The 22,700-nt window shown below is 42.4% G+C and overlaps 1 protein-coding gene across 2 annotated transcripts in view; it reads left to right on the top strand.

Moving 5' to 3' along the window:
• Positions 1-21,985, top strand: part of LOC136300172 (ubiquitin carboxyl-terminal hydrolase 12-like) — a 28,172-nt gene extending 6,187 nt beyond the window's left edge. The window contains exons 2-9 of one of the 2 annotated variants that reach the window (XM_066202377.1): positions 6,002-6,082; positions 9,024-9,097; positions 9,881-10,107; positions 11,337-11,413; positions 12,256-12,339; positions 12,955-13,152; positions 15,424-15,502; positions 19,090-21,985. In XM_066202377.1, the coding sequence (XP_066058474.1) occupies positions 6,057-6,082; positions 9,024-9,097; positions 9,881-10,107; positions 11,337-11,413; positions 12,256-12,339; positions 12,955-13,152; positions 15,424-15,502; positions 19,090-19,191 (867 nt within the window). In that variant the 5' untranslated portion in view covers positions 6,002-6,056 and the 3' untranslated portion in view covers positions 19,192-21,985. Of the gene's footprint in view, positions 1-6,001; positions 6,083-8,883; positions 9,098-9,880; positions 10,108-11,336; positions 11,414-12,255; positions 12,340-12,954; positions 13,153-15,423; positions 15,503-19,089 lie in introns of both variants that reach the window. The other variant, XM_066202376.1, reaches the window with a different exon arrangement.
• The last annotated feature ends 715 nt before the right edge of the window (positions 21,986-22,700 follow it).

The raw sequence follows: 22,700 nt of genomic DNA, 5'->3' as shown, positions 1-22,700 counted from the left end.
TTAAATTAACTGATTGTTAAAAGTGAGCTAATGGAATAAATTAGTCTTGGGTGTGTTGTAAGCAGGCCTCAAGCAGCTGAAGGGTGGAGGCAAGCATAGAGAGCTACAGTTTCAACAGGGTACTACCAACAGATAGAAATTTTTCTGAAATTTTGGGAGACACGTCCAGATTTTACAAGTTCTCTTTGACAATCTGCCACTGTCCACAAGTGAACTGTAAATGGAGCATCTGCTGGGGTGCATGTTTTTATCTGTGTCCACCTCAAGGAGTGGAGTACCCAAAATAAGCACAGCAAACTTTAACCAAAAGAAAAAAAAATTGACTTCTTGTAGATTTTGGCAGGATCAATACTGAAAAAAGACCAAACTGTAAGTTTGTAGTTGTATTTTTGAAAGGACTTCACCATTTTAGTTAATCCCCTTGTGCTTTAGCAGCTGCTCCATCCCTGTTAACTCCATGAGTTAAAACCTCATGCAGCATTTGTTTGACAAGTCTCTGAATTTCTGTGTCTGTCAATGTCACTGAAGAGATCTCGAGTCTTTTTTTGTCATTATACTGAGCTGCTGGTGGTTCTAAACCCCCTGGCAATTCCAGCCCTGTGTCATTAGAGCCCCTCAGAACTTGTCAGAGGTAAATGCCCTGAGCTCTCAGGGCAGTGGGATCTTCTCACTCCTGCCCCTTTCCCTGCTCTGTGTGTTTTCCCCTCATTTTCCAGCCCCACTGCTCACTGTTTGCTGAGCAGCAGCACAGCTCTGACCTGATTATTTTGACAAGAGCTCAGAATAACTGTGAGGATCCTGACCCAGACTTGTGCTAATTTTGCTCCTTTTTTTTTTTTTTTCCTGGAGCTGCAGCAGCAGCTGCTCCGTGCTCAGAAGGTCTCCTCACACTCTTTCTGCTTTTCTGACCATCCTCACACGTGCAGAGTTACCTCCAGAGCAGCACAAAGATATTTGGGAGTGGAAATGTGGATTCCAGCTAAGTGGGGAAGTGTTAGTTCAGGGTAAAAACTTGGGTAGTCTGTAAAAACAATCCTCTAATTCTCAGCCAGGGTTTGTGGTCAGTCAGGATTTCACTGAAACTCTGTAAAACCCATGTTGCTGAAAAGGGAAGAGGTTGTAACTTGAAGCAGGAGCCACGAGGATGCTGGAAGTGTGGAATTCTCAGGTGACAGCAGCTCCTGTTCTGAGCTGGGGGGTTGTTCTTGATCACTCCCAGCTTTTATTCATCCACAGCTTCACCAAAACTCTCCAACTCCCAGCTGAATTGCAATTTCTACCATAAAGCTAATTAACTATAATACTGAGAACTGATTCCTGTCAGATAAGTGAATGCAACCTATAAGCTTTTTCTCTGTGAGAGTAATTCCAAATCCAGGAAGTTTAAGGTCACAAAGTATTGAAGCTCCAGGAAACTTGATACATTTCCAGTTTCTGAAATCAGTTAAATCTAGGCTGTGCAAAAAATACTCATTTTCTTTGCAGGAATAGGGATTTTTTTTTGCTATAAAGAGCAGTAATGTTGTCTGTGCTCTCCTTTTGGTGCTGCAGTGAGTTACCACTGGCTAAGAAACAGAAGTCTGCTGCCATTTATTCCCCTTGCATGGTGCATTGAACTGGAAATAAATCTTTAAGACTTCTCTACTGAGCAAAAATCACTCAGAGCTTACGAGCTGGGAGAGCTGATAGATCTCTCTCGTGGTTTTGATGGGTTATTCAGTTAAAATTTCAGAAATACTGTGGGATCCCTGCCTCAGGATGGCCTGGTTAGACAGCTCCCTCAGGGAAGGGGCTTTGGATCTGCTCTTTTCACATCCCTTTGCTTTAAAAAAATTCAACAAAACTTGCCTTGGGTGTTTTCTGGGTAAATATTAGTTTACCCCCATGGTGTTCTCTCTATATCTCATCCAGATCTGAGCATGGAACAGAATCCCAGCATCATTTAGGTTGGAAAAGACCTCCAGGATCGTGGAGTCCAAGCTGACAATCCCCACCTTGTCACCTGCCCGGAGCGCTGAGTTCCACATCCAGCCTTTCGTGACATTTTGAAATCAGCACATTGGTGTGATATCCCTCACTTTGTTGGTATGAGAAAGTGAGGAAAACCTGAATATTAATTCTTTGGGCTGTTCGATACTTTAATATTTGGCATATGGGATTTTTTTAAGGGTGTGCTTTGTCTTTTCAGTGAGCACGAATGTTCTTGGGTAGACCCTTCATTTAATTAGCTGATATGCATAAAGCAAAACGACTGCAGCTATGGTAGGAAATGCTTTATTGTTGTTTTTTGAAAGCAAGACGACTGAAACTGTGACAGGAAGTATTTTATTGTTGTTTTTTGAGGGTTTCCTTGATCGTTTTTAGCTGTGTGTATCCCTGCTGAGGTGGTGATTGCTGAGCTGGGCCAGGCAGTTCTGCATTTTCCTGTTGGATAATTCCAGAGCTGGGGAAGCACAGCCAGTTCTGTGAGCGGGCTGTGAACAGAAAAGGGGAGCTCTGAGACAGCACTTGGAGTCCCAGGAATTTGCAGGAAACTGAAAATCCTGCTTACAAGTGTTGAAACTTCCCTTGTGGCCTCCCCCAGCCCTGTAAAGCACGAAATTCACATCTCATTGTGTAAGTCAATCACTATTAGCAGGTAATTAATGAGGGGGAGGTTTTCCTCCTGGGCTGATGTGTGTTGTATAAATGTGGGTTTATTCCTGCTCAGTTTGATGGTCCTGAAGCAGTGCAGCAGATCCTTGAGAGCATTTCCTTGCACCTCCCAGGAGTGAAGGATGCACTTCTGGGGTTGTTCAAACATTCATTTATTTCCCCTGCACCAATCTCCTGCATTCATCTTTGTATCCAGCTGTATTTTAGTTTTTAGTGTTTGTTTAGCAATTCTGTGCCAAGCAAACTCAATTGCTATGGATGTGGGATTTCTTTTTTTCGTGGCATTTCTTGTTGCTCCCACAATATGTGACACAGTTTAGCAAAACTCTGTGCTTTTCTTTTGGTTTTAGGTGTGGGAAGTACCACAAGATGCTGAACCCTTTGGCTGTGGCAGCCCAAAGAGGTGCATTTCTTAATTTTCCAAATAATAAAATAAGTTTTCATGTGATGGACACTTGCCACTCGGGTTAGATTTTTAATTCTAGACAAGATGTGACTTTCGTATTTCCAAAATGATGAAGTGTGGATTGTTTCTCGTGAGGAAATGGTCCTGTGATCTCTGACAGATGGAAAAATCTTTTAGCTGGGGTGGGAGAAGGTGTGTGACACCTGTCAGTGTGACAACAAACCATTTCATCTGCACTGGGTTAATTGGATAATTGTTAATTGAGTTGCAGAGATCCCTGATTGGGAGGAGCTGGACTTTGGCTGCAGTTCTGGACCTTAGCCCAGAACGTGTCCGAGTGGTGCCCTGACAAAAAAGGATTTTCCCCCCTTTTCCTTGTTTAGAGCAGTTCTCCTGGACATTGACTCCGTGGTGAATCATCTGCAGGGGAGTTATTTTTCCATGGAATGCTGGGCATTGCATTTCCTGGAGCTGTCTCACTATTTAATTTGCGAGTTTGCATCTTCAGAACTATTTATGGTTAATCCGTGATTTCTTTTGATTCCTCCCACAAGTGCTTCGAGTCCTGCTTTGGGGTGGGGTTTTTTTATGATTTTAGGAATTTAAAATATTCTCTGACAAGAAAGTTTAGAATCATCACAGAATCCCAGAATGGTTGGGTTTGGAAGGAGCCTCAAACCTCATCCCACTCCTTGGGCAGGGACACCTTCCACTATCCCAGATTGCTCCAGCCTGGCCTTGAACACTTCCAGGGATGACGCACCTACAACTTCAATTGTAAATCATACATTCAATATAATCTAATTTATTAAGGAAACTTTATTTTTTTTTAATCTGCCTCTGCAGTTAATTTACCCAAATTTATAAAGTTTGGGCAAAAAATACAAGGAAACACTTGGAAAAAAAACCCCTCACCTATAACCTGTCAGGTTAAATGGATACAAGTTGGTGGTTTGGTTGACAACCCTGGTTTATGGTTCTTCAAGTCTTTATATCATAGTTCTATAAAAAATTACAATTCTTATGGTTTTATTTATTTGTTCAGGTATTCATCCCATGTGTTGCTTTTCCACTGGAGCTTTTGGGCTGTCAGGTTTCACTGGTTCTCTGAGGTTTGGGACCTCCTTTCATGGGCTTTTCTCCAGTGTTTCCCTAATAAAATACTGGAGGTCCTGGAGGGGACGAGGAAACTCCAGAGAAATTGAAACTGAACTTCACAAGCTCACAAGATTTACAAATCCTCCTTTCCTGCTCTCCAAACATGCAGCATGGAGGAGCAAAACAACCTCAGCAGGAGCCAGGTCTGATTTCCAGGCTGAAAATTCCTGAATTTTCACCTCTTGTGCATTTCCCTGGAATTTTGATGATCCTCTCCAATTGTACCATTTCCCAGAGGCAGTGTGGATCAGAGCAGTGGAGGTGGAGAGCTGAGGGAGCCCTTGGAGAGACCCTGTCAGCAAATCCTCCTTGCTCGTGCTTCTCCTTTTTTTATTTAGGTTTGGTTTGGGATTTTTGGGGGGAGATATTGGAGGGAAAAGAGCTCCTTGGAGGCAGGGAATGGCTGCAAGGAAACAAATGAAAGGAGCTGCCTGAGCTGGCACTGGTGCCTCAGAAATGTCGTGTGTAATTGCTGCTTGAGCAGAGCTCTGCTTGTAAATCTGTCAGCACCCTGTGAGTGTTTTGTGGGGTTTGGAGCACCCAGCTCTGAGCCTGCCCCGTTCTCTCTGTCTGGAGAAATGGACCTCACTGTAAATCTGATGGGAGACATCCAACTACAGCTGTGAAACCAGATTATTCCTTGGTTTCTCTGCTGGTTTCTTAGGGAATTTTTTACTTATTTCTCTGTTAAAGACTTATCTGGATGGAACTGTCCTTACAGTCTCTGCTTAACATTAACAGGGAGATGATGAAAATGTTTCCTCGGCGATTAAAAGGCATCGGTAGCTTCAGGGGAATAAATTAATTGAGTTTTGCTGGACTGTAACGTTTGGTTCAATGCTTTTCTGAGGTGTCTGAAGGTGGCTCACCTGTGCAGAGGGATTTCTGTTTGGACAAGGTTAGAGCTGCAGTGACCTGGGCGTTTAGAACAGAATTAGAAACCCAAAGTGTTTGGATTCTGCATCAGAGGAGCTCAGGATTGTTGGAGCATCAGCAAGAAACATTAAAGAACAAGGTGGAGAGGAATGAGGGAAGGTTCCAAATCCCAAGGTATTCCTATCCATAAAGTGTTGGATTGAAAATGGAAAGAGATGCAGCAACCACTTTGAATATGAAGTGGAGCAAGTTAAAATTCAAAATAAAACACTGGAATGCTTTAGTTGTTGCTTTCTGTGCCAAGTAAGAGCAGTGCTGTTTTTCAGCTGTATCTAAAACAGCAAATTCCTTCCTCATTGTACTGCTGGAAACTCAAGGACGTGTCAAAATGCGCGGTGAGCCTCATGCATCACCCTGAAATGAAAGGTAGCAAAGCCAAAGCGCTTTCAGGTGATCTGAGATGTGATGAAACTCTTTATTTCCGTTCTTATGAGGGTTTGTAATCAAAAATTCACTTGTCCATAGTATTCTGCAAAATCAAGCTAGAAAAATACAGGCTAAGTCTCTTTATTTTTACAGTGCATTCTTGACTAAATAAAGTTGCTGTTTCTAGGTCACTGTGGCCAACCTGGTATTTTAAGTGAGAACAGTTGATTGTGGCAATTTCCAAATAAACTCAAATGTAGGGAAGCCTTCTGTTAGATAACTAATTTTGGCTGATGGAGTTGAGATTTAAAATGAAACCTTGGTGCCTTTATGATAATAAAGCATCATGTTCATTTAATTCTGAAGGACACAGCAAGTACAAAATACTGATTTTTTCAATGGAAGTCAATTATTTCCTAAGCTTTGGGGTTTTTTTTAGGAAATCTGAATTTTATCTAACATAAATATTGTTTTTTGTAGGGCGCCAATGCCTCTGCTTTGGAGAAAGAGATTGGTCCTGAGCAGTTCCCTGTGAATGAGCATTATTTTGGCTTGGTCAATGTAAGTCAATTTTCTGTGCTTAAAATTGCTGGGGTTTAGTTCACATCCTCATTTGGAGCTTAACAGGATTCTCTGAGAACTTGTTTGATGAGAACTTCTCACTTAGAGGGGACTGAGCACAGGCACCACGTCCTGCAGTGTGATTATTAACCAAGAAATCATTTCATCTGAAACACAGGAAAATAAATGTACTTCTTGTAAAATCTCTGCGAGAACCCTTCCTCCTCCAGTGCATTTCTAATTCTAAGATTTTAATATTTAGCTGGAAAATTAGAAATAATAAAGTGTGTCCATTGTGCATATGCTGATCCAGAGAAGATTTTTCCACTGATGCTGCAGTGCAGGGGAGGTTTTAAAATGAGAATATGTTACTTTTCTAAAAACACCCCTCTGGTGGGAGGAGTGGAAGTTTTGTGCAGGAGATGAATGACATGCACTGGGTGGATAATTCCTTCATGTAGTAATACTCTTCTGGATTTTTGGCAGCCATGAACCCTCCAAAAAAGCTGAATTTTTGCAATTTGTGGGGCTGTGGAGTTGTCTGCCTGCATTAACTGTGCAGAGGATGTTGGTCCTGGTTAGTTCAGAGCAGCAGTGATTCTGTGCCATCCTATTTATGATGGGAAAAAGGCAATTTTGGCAGAACTCACTAGAAACAGAATTATTTCTGTGTGCTGGTCGTCAGGGTTGTGTTGAGAGCTGGGAGATGCTTCATCTCTTCACACACCAAGTATGGCCAGCTAAGTGGTATTTATTGAGTTCATTAGAGACCCAGTTAATTGACTTTGGGTGACTTTCCAGCGGTTTATATTTCAGACACCCATTTATCCAAACACACAGAGTTCTGTTCCCTAAGCAGGGTCTTGGTGGCCATTCCAAAGCTGCTGAGGTTTGCACCAGAATGGCAAAAAAAAAAAAAAAAAGGAATTGTAACAGAAATAGCAGAGCACTGAATGGTGTGGAGAAGAAAAACAGCATCCTAAAAATAACCAGAATTATTAGAACCCCATCCACTCTCTGTTTCGAAGGACAAAACATGACTAACACTGTTGTGCTTCGTTTCTTGCAACTGGTTCCTTGAGGGGTGGTGTTTTCACGCTGTTGTTCTGCTGAGCTTTTTTCTGCAGTTATTTTGGGTTCTTTCATGATTTGGAATTAACTGGAGCATTCTAAAGAGTGCAGTTTCCTGCCTTCAGCACCAGTGCTGTTAAATGTGTGATTGCACTGCAAATACAGTCAGGTGTTGAACTTGTGGGCAGTGGAAACCAAAACTTTGGGTTGAATAGTTACTTAATTTTTGCATCAGTGAGCTAAAGCAACCTGACTCTGTTAAACCGTGTCTAAAGCCACTGCAAAATATGTGGGAAACTGTTAAAAGTAGCTTATACTTACTAAAGCACAAGAGGGATGGAACAATGGTGTCATCCCAGAATTTCATCTCCACTTTCATTTTAAGAAGCTCCTGTCTTCAAACAAGCCCTCAGACTTAGGCTGGCTATTTTGTGTTGTGTGCAGATTTATTTAGCACGGTGCTTCTTTGTCTTTCTAGGTCACTAACAAGCATGTGAGTGGTTCTCTCTCCTAATTCATGTGTTTAGTTTCCATATTTATTTTCCTCATGTCGATAAATTTTAACTGTTGTTCCCTGTTGTTTGCATATGGTGTAAATCAATGTTACTGGAGCTGTAATCCGTGACCTTTTGAGCTGGATGAATTAAGGTGTTCGTTTTCTGCTTCAGTCAAAGTGATTATTAGCTTGAAACCACTCTGCTGCAGTAAAACCACACCAAATCTGGGTGAACAGTGCCAGTGTCTCAGTGTGTCCTTGCTCTGTAGACAGATTTTATGCTTTTTTTGGTTTATTTAAAATGTGTTGCTCTTGGGGTGCAAAACCTTGTTACCAAATATCTGGGGACTGGCAGATGAAGAATTTGTCTCCCTTTTTTGAAGCAACAGCCCAGTAAATTGCAGAGCAGCAGCTCTGGAGCCCTGGTATGTTGTTGTGGGTGATAAGCTGATATCCTGGTGTCCCTCCTTGCTCAGCCTCTGCCTTATCTGTGCCCTCACACAGTCCAGATGCAAACCAGCTGCTCTGTGCAAGGCCCTGCATCATATGCTGCTCAAAACATTCCATTAGGAGCAGGAAATAATTGATTTTACTGTTAATTTATAATACATTTTGCCACTGGGGTTGGCTCAGTTGGTCAGAGCAGGGTGTTGGTAATGCCAGGGCTGTGGGTTTGATCCTTGTGTGGGTTGTTCACTTAAGAGCTGGACTCCATGATCCTTGGGGGTCCCTTCCAACTCCAAATACTCTGTGAAGTTTATTATTCATTTGTTTAGTGTTCCTGGTACCTCTCCCCAGCAGGCTCTCAGCTCTTAGGATGATGGGTAGTGCTGTGTCTCCACAAATTTTGATTCTTTGCTGAGCCCTTAATTACTTTTTCTGTGTATTCCCAGTACCCTGTGAGTGTTGTCTCCTCTCCCTTCCTTTGCTGTCACAAGGCTCAGCCTTTCCCCCCCATTCCAGCCAGTGTTTTCCCCCCATTCCAGCCAGGATTCCCCCCCATTCTAGCCAGTATTTCCAACCAGTATTTCCCCCATTCCAACCAGCATTTCCCAGTTAATGAGCTCAGCCAGGTGACTCCTCCAGTTTCACTGCGTGACATTCTTAATGAACTCTCTTCCTGTCATTTCCTTTTTGCCAGCCCTAATCCAAACCCCTTTGTTTTCCTTCTGTTCTGTTTTTGTTTTGTTTTGTTTTTTTTTTTTTTTGTTTTGTTTTGTTTTGTTTTGACCAGTTCGGCAATACCTGCTACTGCAACTCAGTCTTACAGGCACTTTATTTTTGTCGGCCGTTTCGGGAAAAAGTTTTGGCGTACAAGGTGCAGCCTCGAAAGAAGGAAAGCCTCCTGACCTGCCTCTCTGATCTCTTCAACAGTATTGCCACCCAAAAGAAGAAGGTGGGAGTCATCCCACCCAAGAAATTTATTTCCCGCTTGAGGAAAGAAAATGGTAAATGAATAAATGATTTTTTTTTAATGTGTTTTGAGGGATGTAAAAATGTTAAATTCAGGGTTTCTTTTGGAGTCTGAATTGTCAAGTTTTAACAGGGTTTTTGAAAATTTTGGTGGTGTGGAGTTCACCACCTCTATGCTTGTCCTTACCTCAGTGTCTGTGTTTCTGGATTTGCACATGTCCAGATATACTGCACTGGCATGGTGCTCCCTAGAGGAGCAAAGCACACTCCAGGTCAGTGCTCCAGGCTCTCAGGAGCTCTCACAGGACACCCAGCCACTCTTAGCCTGTTCTCTTGCATTTGTAATAGGATAAATTCCTTCGGGGTTCAGAACTGGTGGTTATATCCCAGGGCTGTTTGGTGAGGAAAAGTTCTGGCTGTTGATTCATCCTCTCTGCTTGAATTTGAAAAGATAAGAAACTCCCAGTAGGGGATTTTTGCCCCTTGGTGCTGGACTTATTGAACCAGTGGCCCAAGGCAGCACATCTGAATTTCTTTATTTCTCTCAAAAGAAAAAAAAACCTACAAAAACCCCAAACCAATTTTCTTCAGTTCTGAGAAATGGCCAAACTAAGATTCCTTAATGGTATTTTCCAGCTCTTTGTTTCTTGCAGCCTGAGGATAATCACTGAGAGAACAACAAGGTGCAATTCTTGCCAAACTCCCCAGTGCCAGCAGAGCTGTGTGACAGGGGAGAGGAGGGAAGGGACAAAGCCACAGTGACCTGGTGTTGGGCCGTGTCTGTAGCTGTTCACTCTCCTCCCTCTCTTCCTTTCCAGAATTATTTGATAATTACATGCAACAGGATGCACACGAATTCCTCAACTACCTACTGAACACTATTGCTGACCTGCTGCAAGAGGAGAAAAAGCAGGAGAAGCAGAATGGGAAGCTGCAGAATGGCAGCATTGAGAGTGAAGAAGGAGACAAGCCTGATCTGACGTGGGTCCATGAAATCTTCCAAGGAACACTAACCAATGAAACCAGATGTCTTAACTGTGAGGCTGTACGTGCACCACCACACCACACCTCTTTAGCTTTCTCCCAGCTCCTGGATTGGTTTCCCTAACCCTGAGCACCCTTTCTCATTCATTAGGGTAGATGAAAATTGCACTGTCTCTAGTAAAACGTGGAGCATAGCCTATTTTAGGACTCTATGTTCAAAGCAGTGCCCATTAAGGTATGTTGCCCAGAAAAAGCCCAGTGCTTTCCCTGTTTCTCCTCCCTGTTTCCATCGAGGCAGCTGCACCTGGCTGATCCAAGCTGCCTTTTTGTCTCCGTGTTATTCCCTGTGTCAGTGATTGAGAGTTTGTGTTGTGTTTCTACATGAGGGTTGCTCTTAATTTAACGCTGGGATGAACTGAGTTGCTTGAACTGGAATTCTGTGCGTGGTGCTGGTCCTTGGTCTCTCTGTCTGACAGCAAAACCAGTGGCATGAAGTCTGGAATTAGAAGCACACCACCTTCAGACCAGGGATTTGTAGTCAGTCATATGCTCTGATTTAATAGTGCTGAAAAAAAAGAAAAATGAAAACCCAGATGGGGAGAGAAATAAAAAACCCAAGAAGTGGTTACAACAGAAAAGACTGTTCTTGGCATTTAAAATCTAAGGTTATGGCCGTGTGGTGAGGAGAAGCTCTAAAAATGACGTTAATAGGATTCTGTCTCAAGGTTTTTGCAATGAAATGTGACTGTTCCGCAAATGGAAAGATGGTTTTCCTCCCTGCTAACCCGTTTAATTGAGGAGCCATCTGCCTCTCTCTGCCTTGCCTCTCAGTATTGACTCTTACACCCTGAAATGCAGCAGAGAGCTGCATCAGGCTGCAGAGAAAATGGAATGTGGTTAAAGCCTCGCCACTGAGAGCTCTGAGTGGTTAAAACCTGTCTTTGCCAGTGGAATAATCAGATGTGCCTTGAAGACTCAAGGGGAAGAGATGTTTCACTAGAAAGGGTTTGGGGTTTTGTGCTGTTTTCCGTGGGTTTTTGGTTTTGTTTTGTTGTTGTTGCCTCTTTTTTTTAATGCTTCTCCTCACATTTAAACACCACATCAGATTATTTGATCACTTTTAGTTTACCTCAAGGAAAGACCTCTTTGTGTGAGCGTACATTTTCTTTTAATCACATTGCACCACTCCAGAAATGATTAAAATTATGGTTAAAATTCCAGAAATGGTTAAAATCTGCCAGCTCTAAGTTGTTACCAAATATCTCTTCTTATTATTTGTTTTTTTTCAAGGTTAGTAGCAAAGATGAGGACTTTCTGGACCTCTCGGTTGATGTGGAACAAAATACATCAATTACACATTGTCTAAGGTAAACAGAATTCTTTGGGAATGGAAAAAAATACCTGCCCTGGTCAGAAGGAAAGAGCCTGGATTAGTTATTCTCTGGTGCAACAGTTGCAGGCTTTGACATGTGGTAAAATATTGTGAGTTTTGGAAGGTTTCTCAGTGGGTTTTAGTAGTTAATAAGTACTAGTAGTAGCTAAGATTGATTTTCCCTTTCTTTAATGAGGATTTGAATTTTGAGGATTACATCACAGAGTCAGGCTTTATCAAAAACAAACATGCAGTGTTTGGTTTCTCAAAAAAATTCTTGATTATTTTCATATCCTTATTGAATTTCAGTTGCTTGGCCTTGATGTTTAGGGTCATTTTGGTTTTTCCGGATAGGCATTTGCTCCACGTGTTTGTCTGCTGGATCCAAGGCTTATCAGCTGCTTGGATATTTAATTTGCATCCAGCATCTGGCTATTTAATAGCTGATAATGGATCTGTAATTGCTGGGAGCTGAAGGATCATCCAGGCTCTGCTACTTAATGGCTGTAGATGCGAACATTTAATTTCTGCCACTGAAGAAAACATGGAATGGCTGCTGATGGAAACAAAACTCAGTCACCTTCTTGCTGTTTATTACCTTTCCTAGCCAGAAAACAGGCAGTTAAGAGTGTAAACTCCAGATTTTTCCAGCTGAACACTGATGCTGCATCCCAGGAATGAGACAAGTACGCATGAAATGGATCTGGGAGCACCATGAATGAAAGGAGCTTCATCCTCTGTGTGTTGTTTGGGGTGGATTTTTCAGCATTTTCAGCAGTAGCTTTTACCTGGATGCTCTGGAATATCCCTGCTTATGCCACTCTCTGATTTCCACAGGGGATTTAGTAACACTGAAACTCTATGCAGTGAATACAAATACTATTGTGAGCAGTGCCGCAGCAAACAGGAGGCACAGAAGAGGTAAGGGCCAAATATTCAGGCTGAGGGAGATGTTCCCTTAAAATTTCTGGGCAAATAACACCTGGTGAACTCAGGAAAAAGAAAAGGTAAACTGGTCTAGGTCTGTGTTTGGTGGAGAGACCAAGTAACTTCATGGCAGCCTCATCATGAGGAGATTCATTCTGTGTTTCTTGCAGAAGAGTTTGTATCTGGTGTTTCCAGACATCCACGTTTTCCCCAGTTAGCGTTAATCAGCTTAAAGCCACTGGAAAACATCTCATCTGCTTTGTCTGGGAGCTCTGGGTACCAAAATATCTTATTTTTTCCCTCAGACTTGGTCACAGCCAGAGCAGCAACGCAGATTTATTCCAGCTCTTTCTTCCCATTAGTGGGTGAAAAATTGATGTTGTCCAGCAGTTGTCCTGCATTCAGATGTCAGTTGTGCTGTTAATAATTTTGGAACAAATGTTGCCTGTTCTCACTTAGAGAGAAAAAGCAGCATTTAAAAAATCCTCCCGATATTTTGGATGCCTTTTAACGACTCTTCCTCATAACGAAGCCGTTCTTGGAACAAATCTCAATTTGGCACAATTTGCTAAATCCTTATCCTTCGTTTCACCTCTTTTTGTGCTCCAGAATGAGGGTGAAAAAGCTGCCCATGATCCTGGCTCTGCACTTGAAGAGGTTCAAGTACATGGACCAGCTGCACCGCTACACCAAGCTGTCCTACAGGGTGGTGTTCCCCCTGGAGCTGCGCCTCTTCAACACCTCGGGGGACGCCACCAACCCCGACAGGATGTACGACCTGGTGGCCGTGGTGGTTCACTGTGGCAGGTGCTTGGGGGGTTTTTGTTTTCTTTCCTCTCAGAGCTGGGATTAAATGCTCCAGAGATGGTGTTTGTGTTCTGATTCGGGTGTTTGTTAATCCTTATCTATGTTAGTCTCACAAGCTGTGAGTTCTAGCTAACAAAATAAAAAATGGCCTCTGTTTCTTTCTCTGCAAGACCTTTTAAAGGATAACCTGTCCTATTATGAGGTGACACCTCAATTATTTTTACTTTTAACTCAATAACCCTCCACCCCGTGGCCCACAATGCGGATTTTTCTATCCAGTTACAAAACGCCACCCAAATCCACAAGGTGAAAAAGAACTCAGCCTACCCCCTAAAACCTCCATCTTGCTTTATATATATATAATACATAAAAATACATGAAATATCTAAATATTTATATAATATATTTGTATGTATTTATATCTATATTACTATATTCTAAAGCCTTAAACTCTGAGTTTTGCACCCTGTGTGTCACACACTTCTATCCAAACTCCACACCCACAATCCCAGCGCTGTCACTCAATTTTGGGTGCTTTTTCCAAGGCCTCAGGTCAAATGCAGTGTTTGCTTGGGGGTCAGTGCCTGTCAGCACAGAGTCTGAAATTCTCAGTGCCCATGGTTCCAGCAGTACTTCTGCACATTCCCTGCCTTCCCTTGGAATTTTCAAGGAATCTGTGCTGTTTGATAACACTGCTTGGCATTGCAGCAGCACTGCCAGAGCTGGTTGGCTGGAAATATTTCGATTTTTTTTTTTAATTTATGCCTTTTTTACTAGGTGCTTTGCCATTTTAAATTTCACCTTAAAATTTTTACTGGTTTAGATTTTACTTTACAGGCTAAGATTTGTCATTTTGTGTCATTTGTGTCATCAGCACAGTGGCACATCAGACAAGCTCCTTCTTTGTGCTGTAGCAAAGAGCAATCACTAAAAAACCCCAAAACGACAAAACCCCCACCCCTAACCCTGCTTTCCAGGAAACGTCAATGGAATAAAAAGAAATCTTGGAAAAACACCTCCTAAAATAGAATTAAATTATGTTTTCCATCTTGCTGCTGCCTAAACCCTTGGAGTTTCTTTAGGAGCTGGTGCCATCATGTGGAATCCACTGTGCACTGCTGGGTTTTTTTCAATATCCTTATTTTCTTCATGAAATTTTAGTTTTAGCAGCTTCAGTTCTGGTTTTAAAAGCAAAGAGGAAAAAAATTGTAAACTTTTGGGGGAAAAAAATCCCTCATGGAAGGAAAAAAAAATATTTCTAACTGTATTTATTTCTAACTATATATAATATTTCTAACTGCTTTCAGGAAGGGTGAGTTTTAATGTAATCAGTTATTACAGCACATAAAATCTTTTGAAATATCTTTCTGAGGAGAAAAATGCTAATAATGCATAGATTTAGTATAAACAAACTTCATGTAGTTCTAGGAGATTTTTGTTGTGGTGCAGTTGCAGTGTTTATTCAGGTTTTATCATTTAGGAGCTCATGGAATGCATTTTCTTGTGTAGTTTTTATTTGCCAGACCTGTGCCTGCACGTACATGTTTGGATAATGGTGATTAATAATTCAGATTATTAAATGGTTTTTCTTTTTTTTTCCTCAAACCTTTTATTCTTTTGTGGAGCTTTTAGGATTCCTGTAACTCACCTGCTCTCAGTTCTTACTGGGAATTTACCAAAGGCTTGAGATAAATGAGATTTTCCTAAATATTTTGAGTTCTCTGAACTTTTTTTTTGAAATATTTTGCACGTGGGGTTTTACTTCAGTTTAAATTTAAGTGAAGTTTAAATTTAGTTTTATTTAGTTGCCCTAACCAAAGGAATTGCATTCTGTTGATTGGAAACTTCCACCAGAAAAGTGGGAAGAGCTCTCAGAGAAGACCTGGCTGTGGTCAGGTGAAACCACACTGAGAACTAAAGGAATTCCTGCTGTGAAATAAAATATTCCAGCGCTGATTTAATTCCAAACTTCACAGTGGTCAAGGTACTCAGCAGTGGTGAATGGAACAGAAGAGACTGAAATATTTTTAATTTTGGTTTTTAAAATCTATGAATGATGATACGAAATATTTCTGGCACGGTGTGTTTGGAATATTTTGTATTTTCAAGTAGCCAACAGCAACATTTTAATTGAAGCGATTTGACGAAAAATGTCAAATCCTCACCAGTGTTCTGGGCAAAGTGGAGCTGGGACAGCCAGGGGTGATGCTGGGAAGGAAATGGCTGGTTTTTATTTTATTGAAAATAATTTTTCCATCCCTTTTCCTGCAGTGGCCCAAACCGTGGACATTACATCACCATCGTGAAGAGCCACGGCTTCTGGCTGCTCTTTGATGACGACATTGTAGAGGTGGGTAAGGAACAGCAAAACACCAAATAACTCTGATTTCAGCCCATTTTCAGCCTCCTTTCCATTGCTACCTTGCATTTCATTACTGCACTTCTCTTTTTTTTTGGGGGGGGGGGAGGGTCACTTTTCACCAACAAATTGTAGAGAAGAATTATTTTTAGTGATGATGTTGAAACAGCTCAAGCAAATTTGTCCCTTTCTGCCAACGTGTCTGTAAATGCTGATGTCCACAATATTTATACATCCATGGATTTCACCTAATGATTAAGCAAATATCAAACAGTAGAACAAATGGCACAGCAGAGCTGCTTTTTGTAAAGATGAAAATGTTTTGTTTGTCTCGGAGATCCCGTGGTCAAGGCCTGATTAAGTGTCTAAATAGCAAAATCCGTGTTTGTGTTGAAATAAAAATGTGGGACATTCCCCAGTTTTAATATTTTTTTTCCAACATTTGCATTGCTTTGAGCATCAGGGGTGGCTTCCCAGTGTATGTGGCTGCCAACGCTTCCCTTTCTCCCTATTTTTGGGGTCATTTTCCTCTGTTTCTGTCATGGGCCAAGTACAGAATCGTGTCACTTAATTTGGAAATAGTGTTCACCTCAATATTTTAAAATGCAAGTATTCTTTGCCTTTCCCATCCAGGAGATGAACTTCACATTTTAAAAGACGTAAAATAACCATCCTCTTATTCTGTATTTGCTTTCTATCAGTCACTTCTCTGTTGTGTCTTCACCTTTAGGGCAAAACCAAATTTCTGTTTATCTGCAAACCCTGTTGACACTTTTATAGATGTGCCAAAAATGGCTTTTTAATGTGTGCTGTCTGTTATTGGGCAGTAAATCCAAGGAGCTGTCATGGAGTTCTTCTCTTCTGGAAAAAAACCCCACTTTTTTTTTTTTTTTCCTTTATGTTGCTTTTCTTTCTTTAATTGTGGCTTGCTTCCCCCCCCCCCCCCCCCCCAAGCTCATCTTCTTTTATAGAATTTATTTTAAATGCTAGAATTATATTTATAGAATTAATTCAAAACCAGGCTCTTTGGAGGGTTTCCATTCTAGGTGTGGCCACCTAACAAAACAATAAGGCTTGAAAAGGTGAGTGCAAAGCTCTTGTTCACAGATACTGCAGCTGAAAACCCAGGAAAAGGCTTTTTCCCCTGAAATACAGAATGCTTTTTTGCATTTTTGGCAAGTGATGGGAATGAGCAACTCCAAACTGAAAATAGGAAGGAGTTTGTCCTCATTACCCACTAAATGTCAGCAGTGGGGAAGGCAGATTTATTTGTCTGTTAGGATTTCATTGGAGGGCCAACTCTCAATTAAATTGGAGATTGATGATCCCCAAACATGCTGCAGCCAGATCCAGGGGGAGAATCAGCCCGAGGGGGATCCTGAGCCAGGCAAAAGGGATTGTGAAACCTGAGCCAGTGATCTCTGCCTGATCTGAATTTGACATTTGTCACCAGAGCAGCCAGGGGATACACCCCAGAGCCGGTGTTCACCTGGGAACATCCATCCCTGGAGCTCTCCACACTGAGGGGAGGCACTGAGTGGCTTTGCTTAAAAAACACCTGAGATGGGAATGCTGGCAGTGGCATTCCAGAACTGGGTTTGGTGTGGAGAACCAGAAATGAGCAAAGAAGGTTTGCTCTCAGTTCATAAGAAGCAGCATTTTTAATGCCAGGTGAGGCTGCAGAATCCTAAAAGTTGCGGCTTTACAGTAACAACGATCCCCTAGTTGTTACTCCAGAGTTACAACTGGGTTAAACTATACCTGGTCAATAAGAATGGGAGGAATAGAATCCATATAATCCCCTTTCAGTTCCACTCCGTTTTCTGTGGATAGTGGAATTAAAGAAGGAAGTCAGTTCTGCTGTGCTGAAACTAAAAATATCTGAGGCATGAATTAATATGGATCAAATGTTTGAGTTGCATTCAGGATGAGTAGTGGAAATAGGCTTGATTGCATGGCAAGTCAGTTGGCACTTAAAATAAAACATGTTTGACTTGTCTGCTAAATATACTGCAGGAGCTGAGGAGTGTTCTTTCAGTATCTTTCTGTTAAAATGTGCCTCTGACAGCCTGTAGTAACGTTATGTTAATAAATGGTGTGAAAATGCACCAGCCTCAGCAGAGGATTTCAGCTTCCCCTCACTCCTTGAATGGAGAAAGAGCTAAACATCTCTTTGGGGGATCTTTTTCCCCCCTCTATATTTTTTAAGAGAAGGTGTTCAACAAAACTCTTCAAGAGAGAATTTCTGCAGTTGATGCATCTTCTGAAAACTCTTGTTTTTTCTTGTGCTGGGAAAAGGCTGCTCCCAACTCACTGCTGGTTGGCAGTGCCACATGGAGAAGCCGGTGCTGCTGAGCTTGTGGTGATGCCAAAATCGGCTCAGGGAGCAGAGATTTCACCGTCTCCAAATGGCTTCTGCAGCTGAGGAGGCTCCTGCTGCAGGCAGAGCAGGGCCCCTTTCTTTGAAGGTGCAATCCCAGGTTGGTCTCTGCTCCTCCTGTGCAGAGCAGGTGTTCAACCCAGAGCTGCTTGGATTTGGAACATTTCTTTACTTCCTCAGCTTTATTCCTTGGGAACCAAAGGACACTTGAGGCTCATCTCCTCCTCAGCCTCTCATTTCTGCGGATGCAGAGTCCTAAAGGTATTTAAAAACTCCATCCCAGTGGAGTGCTGAGCAGCACTGATGCCTGGAATGTTTTATTCCAGTCTGGGCTCCAGGATCCAACTCACTCTGCATCAGGACATGTGGAACGTGCATCTTTAAAAACCCTTTAAAATTCCCTCCAGTTGCTGCTTGGAGTATGAGAGCAAAGCAGCTTTTCTGTGCATAGGTCACCACTTGAAATACAAGCAGACTTTAATTCTATTAGTACAGCAAATCGTGATTTTTCTTGAGACACAAAGCTTGTGATAATATTCCAGAAGGCTTTGCCTAGTAGGAAAGCTGTCTTATGACCAAAGATCAGAATTAGATGAGACACACAGAACTCGTGAAGCACTTGCAAGAATTTTCACCTTAAAAGGTTCACAATGACTTTGAAATCTGGAGTTACTTTAGCTGAATTTTCACTCTACATAGTGTGTACTTGCAGCTGTACAAAAACCTTCTTGCCTGATTAGTGACTTATTAAAATATAGTAATAATAATTATAATAATAATATATAATATATTAAAAATATAACAATATATAATTTTTTAAATTAGTGGCTTTTTTAAAAATTACAAAATAATTATAAAATGCTCAGGCAAGGTACCACCAGTGTGAGAAGAGCAAATAGAAAAATGTCATGTAGTCCTTTAAGGATACATTTTCATGGATCACTTGTGTTGTAGTCCAGCTTAGGACTGCACCCCTTCTGAGAAGTTTATTATTTCATCCTGATTTCCTGGGTTTTTTTTCAAAAGTCAATAAGTTATTAAGTGGGGAAAAAATGTTTTGTTGGATTGAATGATGTTGAAGTGTCACTGCTTGGCTTTCCAGATCACCTCCAAGAACTGGGAATAATGGTTTATCTGGGAAAAGGCTTTTAGTGTGCTGTTGTGATTGAAGCTAATTAAAACTTCCATTAATTTTCAGAAAATTGACGCCCAGGCCATCGAAGAATTCTATGGGTTAACATCAGACATTTCCAAAAACTCCGAATCTGGATATATCCTCTTCTACCAGTCCAGGGACTGAGACAAGAGACACAAAACAATGGACACAAGGAAAAAGGGATCAAGCTTTGTGCCAGCAGAGCAGTTCCTCGGTGTTGCTGTAGGACCAGGACAGATCAGGGGGAGGAGAGAGCTCCCTCCTGCCCTTTTTGGAGGATTACTGCTCAGCTGCCCTAACAAGAAGAGCTTTTGTTCCAGTTTTCTTTCTGGGCTTTTTTTTTTTTTTTTTACGTGCTATCTTCCAAAATCTGTGTTACCTCTACTTGAAAACCCGGCTGCTTCTTTGTTCATGAGCTCCAGAAGAGATTTCAAAGTAGCATTGTAGGATTTTTACCATTGAAACTCGGCCTGAGGCTCTACCTTGGTTTCTGCCATCGTTTTTCTGTATTTTAGCAGAACGATTTCGATATTCAGTGTCAGCTGAAGGCATATTTTAGGATATGAGCAGCAGCTGGTTGCTGGATATTTTTGGTGACTCAGACTTGAGAAGCAGTACAAAGCTAAGACGTATTGGAAATGTCAAGTCTGTAGTTTTTATAAAGAAAAAAGCAGACAAACCCCTCTCTCTGCAGCGTTGTAAACCTCCCCATTCTGCATCCTCTTGGGTTTAGAGAACACTAACAGCACTGCTTCTTTTTGTACTCTCTTTGTGCTGTTCTGTTTCTCCTGCGGAAGGCAGAGAGCTGTCTCCCCATCCAGCCTTTCCTGCTGTGCATTTTCCTTTGGGAGCAGCAGTTTTGCCTCCAGGCCCCCTTGCTGCAGGTTCCAGGGGAGCAGAGCAGCCCTGACCTGTCAAAGACCATCTCTGCTGCAGAAAAGTTGGGAATTCTAGCCTCTCTTGGAGCTGTTGCATAAACCAAAAGTGCCCTCATTCTGAAGCGGGATCTGTTCCACATTTCACTCAATTCCCAGCAAACTGATGCAAGTTGTGTTTTGAATCTATGCTAATCCACAGAAACGCTAATTGGGAAGGGTTAACCAAGGGAAAGGGGTCTTTAGGGAACTAATCCAGGAGTTCTGAGTCTTCAGGGTAACGAACAGGTGAGAAGGAAAACCAACCAACCCACCAGGCATTACCTGGTCAGCGTTGCAGTCTTTGCTGGTGATGTTTGAACCATCTGGGAATCGTGACACCCCTAAAATGCTTCTGATGGTTTCACCTCTCTAGGCCTTGCTTCCCAGGGGAAATTGTTGGTCTGTTGAAGACTGAAATGAAGCAATTACCTGTCCTGTGTATATATTCTAATCTCAAGGATAACTAGGAAGAAAAGACTTAAGGAAGTGAGTGAGAAATCTCAGAAAATCTCGTGCAAGTTTCTTTTGGAGAAGTGCTGTGGCTGTGCCAAAGGCTGGCACAGCTGGCTCCACCCTCCCAGGGGGCTGAGTGTTCTGCTGGGTCCCTGAGCTGTGTGTCCTCAGTGTGGCTGTCCCCAGCACAGCCCCTCCTCTGTCCCCAGTGCTTGTTGTTCTTGAGGATCTTTAACTTATGCAATTCTGTGGCTTGTGCAGGATATTCGATATTTTACCAAAACACTGTCCTCAGGAAAGCAGCATTCCCCAGTTCCTCACGCCGCCTGTGTCTGTTCCTCCCTCTCATGACCACAAAGGTGATGTTTAGCAATTAACTCCTGCCTTCAAAATGCAAATGAACCATTGCCATCGTATTCCAGCTGGGTCCAGCTTCCATTCTCCTGGCACATCTCTTCCAGAAGATCAAATACGGACATCAGGTTTTTTAATTCTTTTTTATTATGCAGAGTACTGTCATTTTAAGAGACACATTCAACAGCAGCAAATGTTCTTGTTCATCTTGTTCCTGTTGTGTGACAATTGTTCCTGGCTAAGAGTCTTCTCCCCTTCTCCACACACAAGCTGTGAGTCCTCTCCTGGTGCTGCCACCAGAAGACTGTCATCACTGAGTCTTGCAAAAAATGAAAAAAAAAAAAAGAAAAAAGAGAGCACTGAGTTAAAAAATAATCTAAACAGTAAATACAAAAAGTAATGTAGTACACAAGACATGTATTTTGTATATCTGGTGATACCTTTTTACAAATGAAATACCTGACTGAGAGATAATATTGAAAGATATATACTATAGATTAAAAACTGTTCAAAGTGCACTTTTGCTACAGATTTATAAGGAGACTAAAAGGAATTAAATGGGAAGAGAATGGCGAGATGTTACTTCTGTATAATAAATGACCCCACCTGACTCCAATAAAGGTCATTATGATCAAACCCACAGCACCCAGAGGCTTTTCCTTGAATTTCACTCCTGAATTTCTCCCACCCTGCTGGCTGGCTGAGGACCCTGGTCCTGCTGTGTCTGCATCCCTGTAACCTGTGCAGAAATGGGTCAGGGCAGGAGAGCTCAATAATTCAGTGTCAGAGATTGTAACTGCAGTGCTGGAACAGCAGGGAGAGGTTACCCAGGGCCTCTGTTCCTCCGTCACCCCTAGAGCTCTGCTGCTGCCTCTCCCTGGGATTTCTTCTCCCTCTTCCCCCTGTGTTGGACTCGCTGAGCCTTAGTTGCAAATATCATCTGACTGATCTGGAACAGAGACATTTAAAAGCAAAAGCAGGAGCCTGTGCTTGGAGCTGCTGAGGTTCATTGCAGGACAGGTTTTCATTTCCTTGTGGTTCACTGCCGTTCACCTTTGCACTGGGAAAATGGGATCAGCTGTGCTCCTGTGAGGAGGAATTTACGGGAGTCCAAGGGAGATGGGAAGATGGCAGCTGCTCTGTAATTCCCAAATGCTGTCTGGTCCTTGTCCTGCTGGGTCACACCTTAGCAGGAAATAAATAAATTGAGCTGATTTTAACTCTGGTCAATGTCAGTTGGGCTTGCCAGGAAGAGCATTCCCTGGAAATTGGGAGAAAGCAACCAAACCCTGAAGGGCTGAAAGCAAAGTGGTTTGACCTTTGAGTGCCAGGAGGGCAGGGCTGCTGCTGGGGTTTGGGAGCTGGGGTTTGGCAGCTGGCTTGGTCACTGCAGCTCTTCCCCAGAACCTCTGCTGGAGCAGGGTGGGGACCATCCCATGGTTCTTATGTCTCTATAAAATAATATTTTGCCTCAAATTCCACGGCTCCTGCAGCGTTTGTGGCTCTGCAGCGCAGAGGTGTTTTCGGACCTGCTGCTGGTGCTCAGCATGTTCTGCTCACTGAGGTTTTCAACTCCCCCTGCCAGTTCGGTTTGGGAGATACTTAAAACAAATCCCATTTGATTGGTACAAGGAAGAAAATGGACTGACGAAAGCCCCTGAGACAAGTCAGACCTTCCCATTGTGGGCCTGGGCGTTTAGCAAAAGGAAACAATCCCTGAAAGGTAATTAATTAATTCCCAACACGTCAAGTGCTGCTGGCGTTTGCTCTCGCTGCACTAATTAACCTCGGGGCTGCTTCTGCTCTGCCTCCCTCCTGCTCCTGCAAACGCGGGAGTTCGTGTGGTCCCCAGAGCAGAATTCGGGTGGGGTGGGATGTCTGGGAGGGAGAGCTCAGGGTGGGGAAGGTTAGAAATGAAGCAGTGGCAGT

Source organism: Chamaea fasciata, unplaced genomic scaffold (assembly GCF_029207755.1).
Source record: "Chamaea fasciata isolate MVZ Bird 193981 ecotype frontalis unplaced genomic scaffold, bChaFas1.0.hap1 SCAF_22, whole genome shotgun sequence".
Classification (NCBI taxonomy): Eukaryota; Metazoa; Chordata; class Aves; order Passeriformes; family Sylviidae; genus Chamaea; species Chamaea fasciata.
The sequence above is the reverse complement of the archived record's forward strand: the minus strand, read 5'-3'. Positions and strand labels throughout refer to the sequence as shown.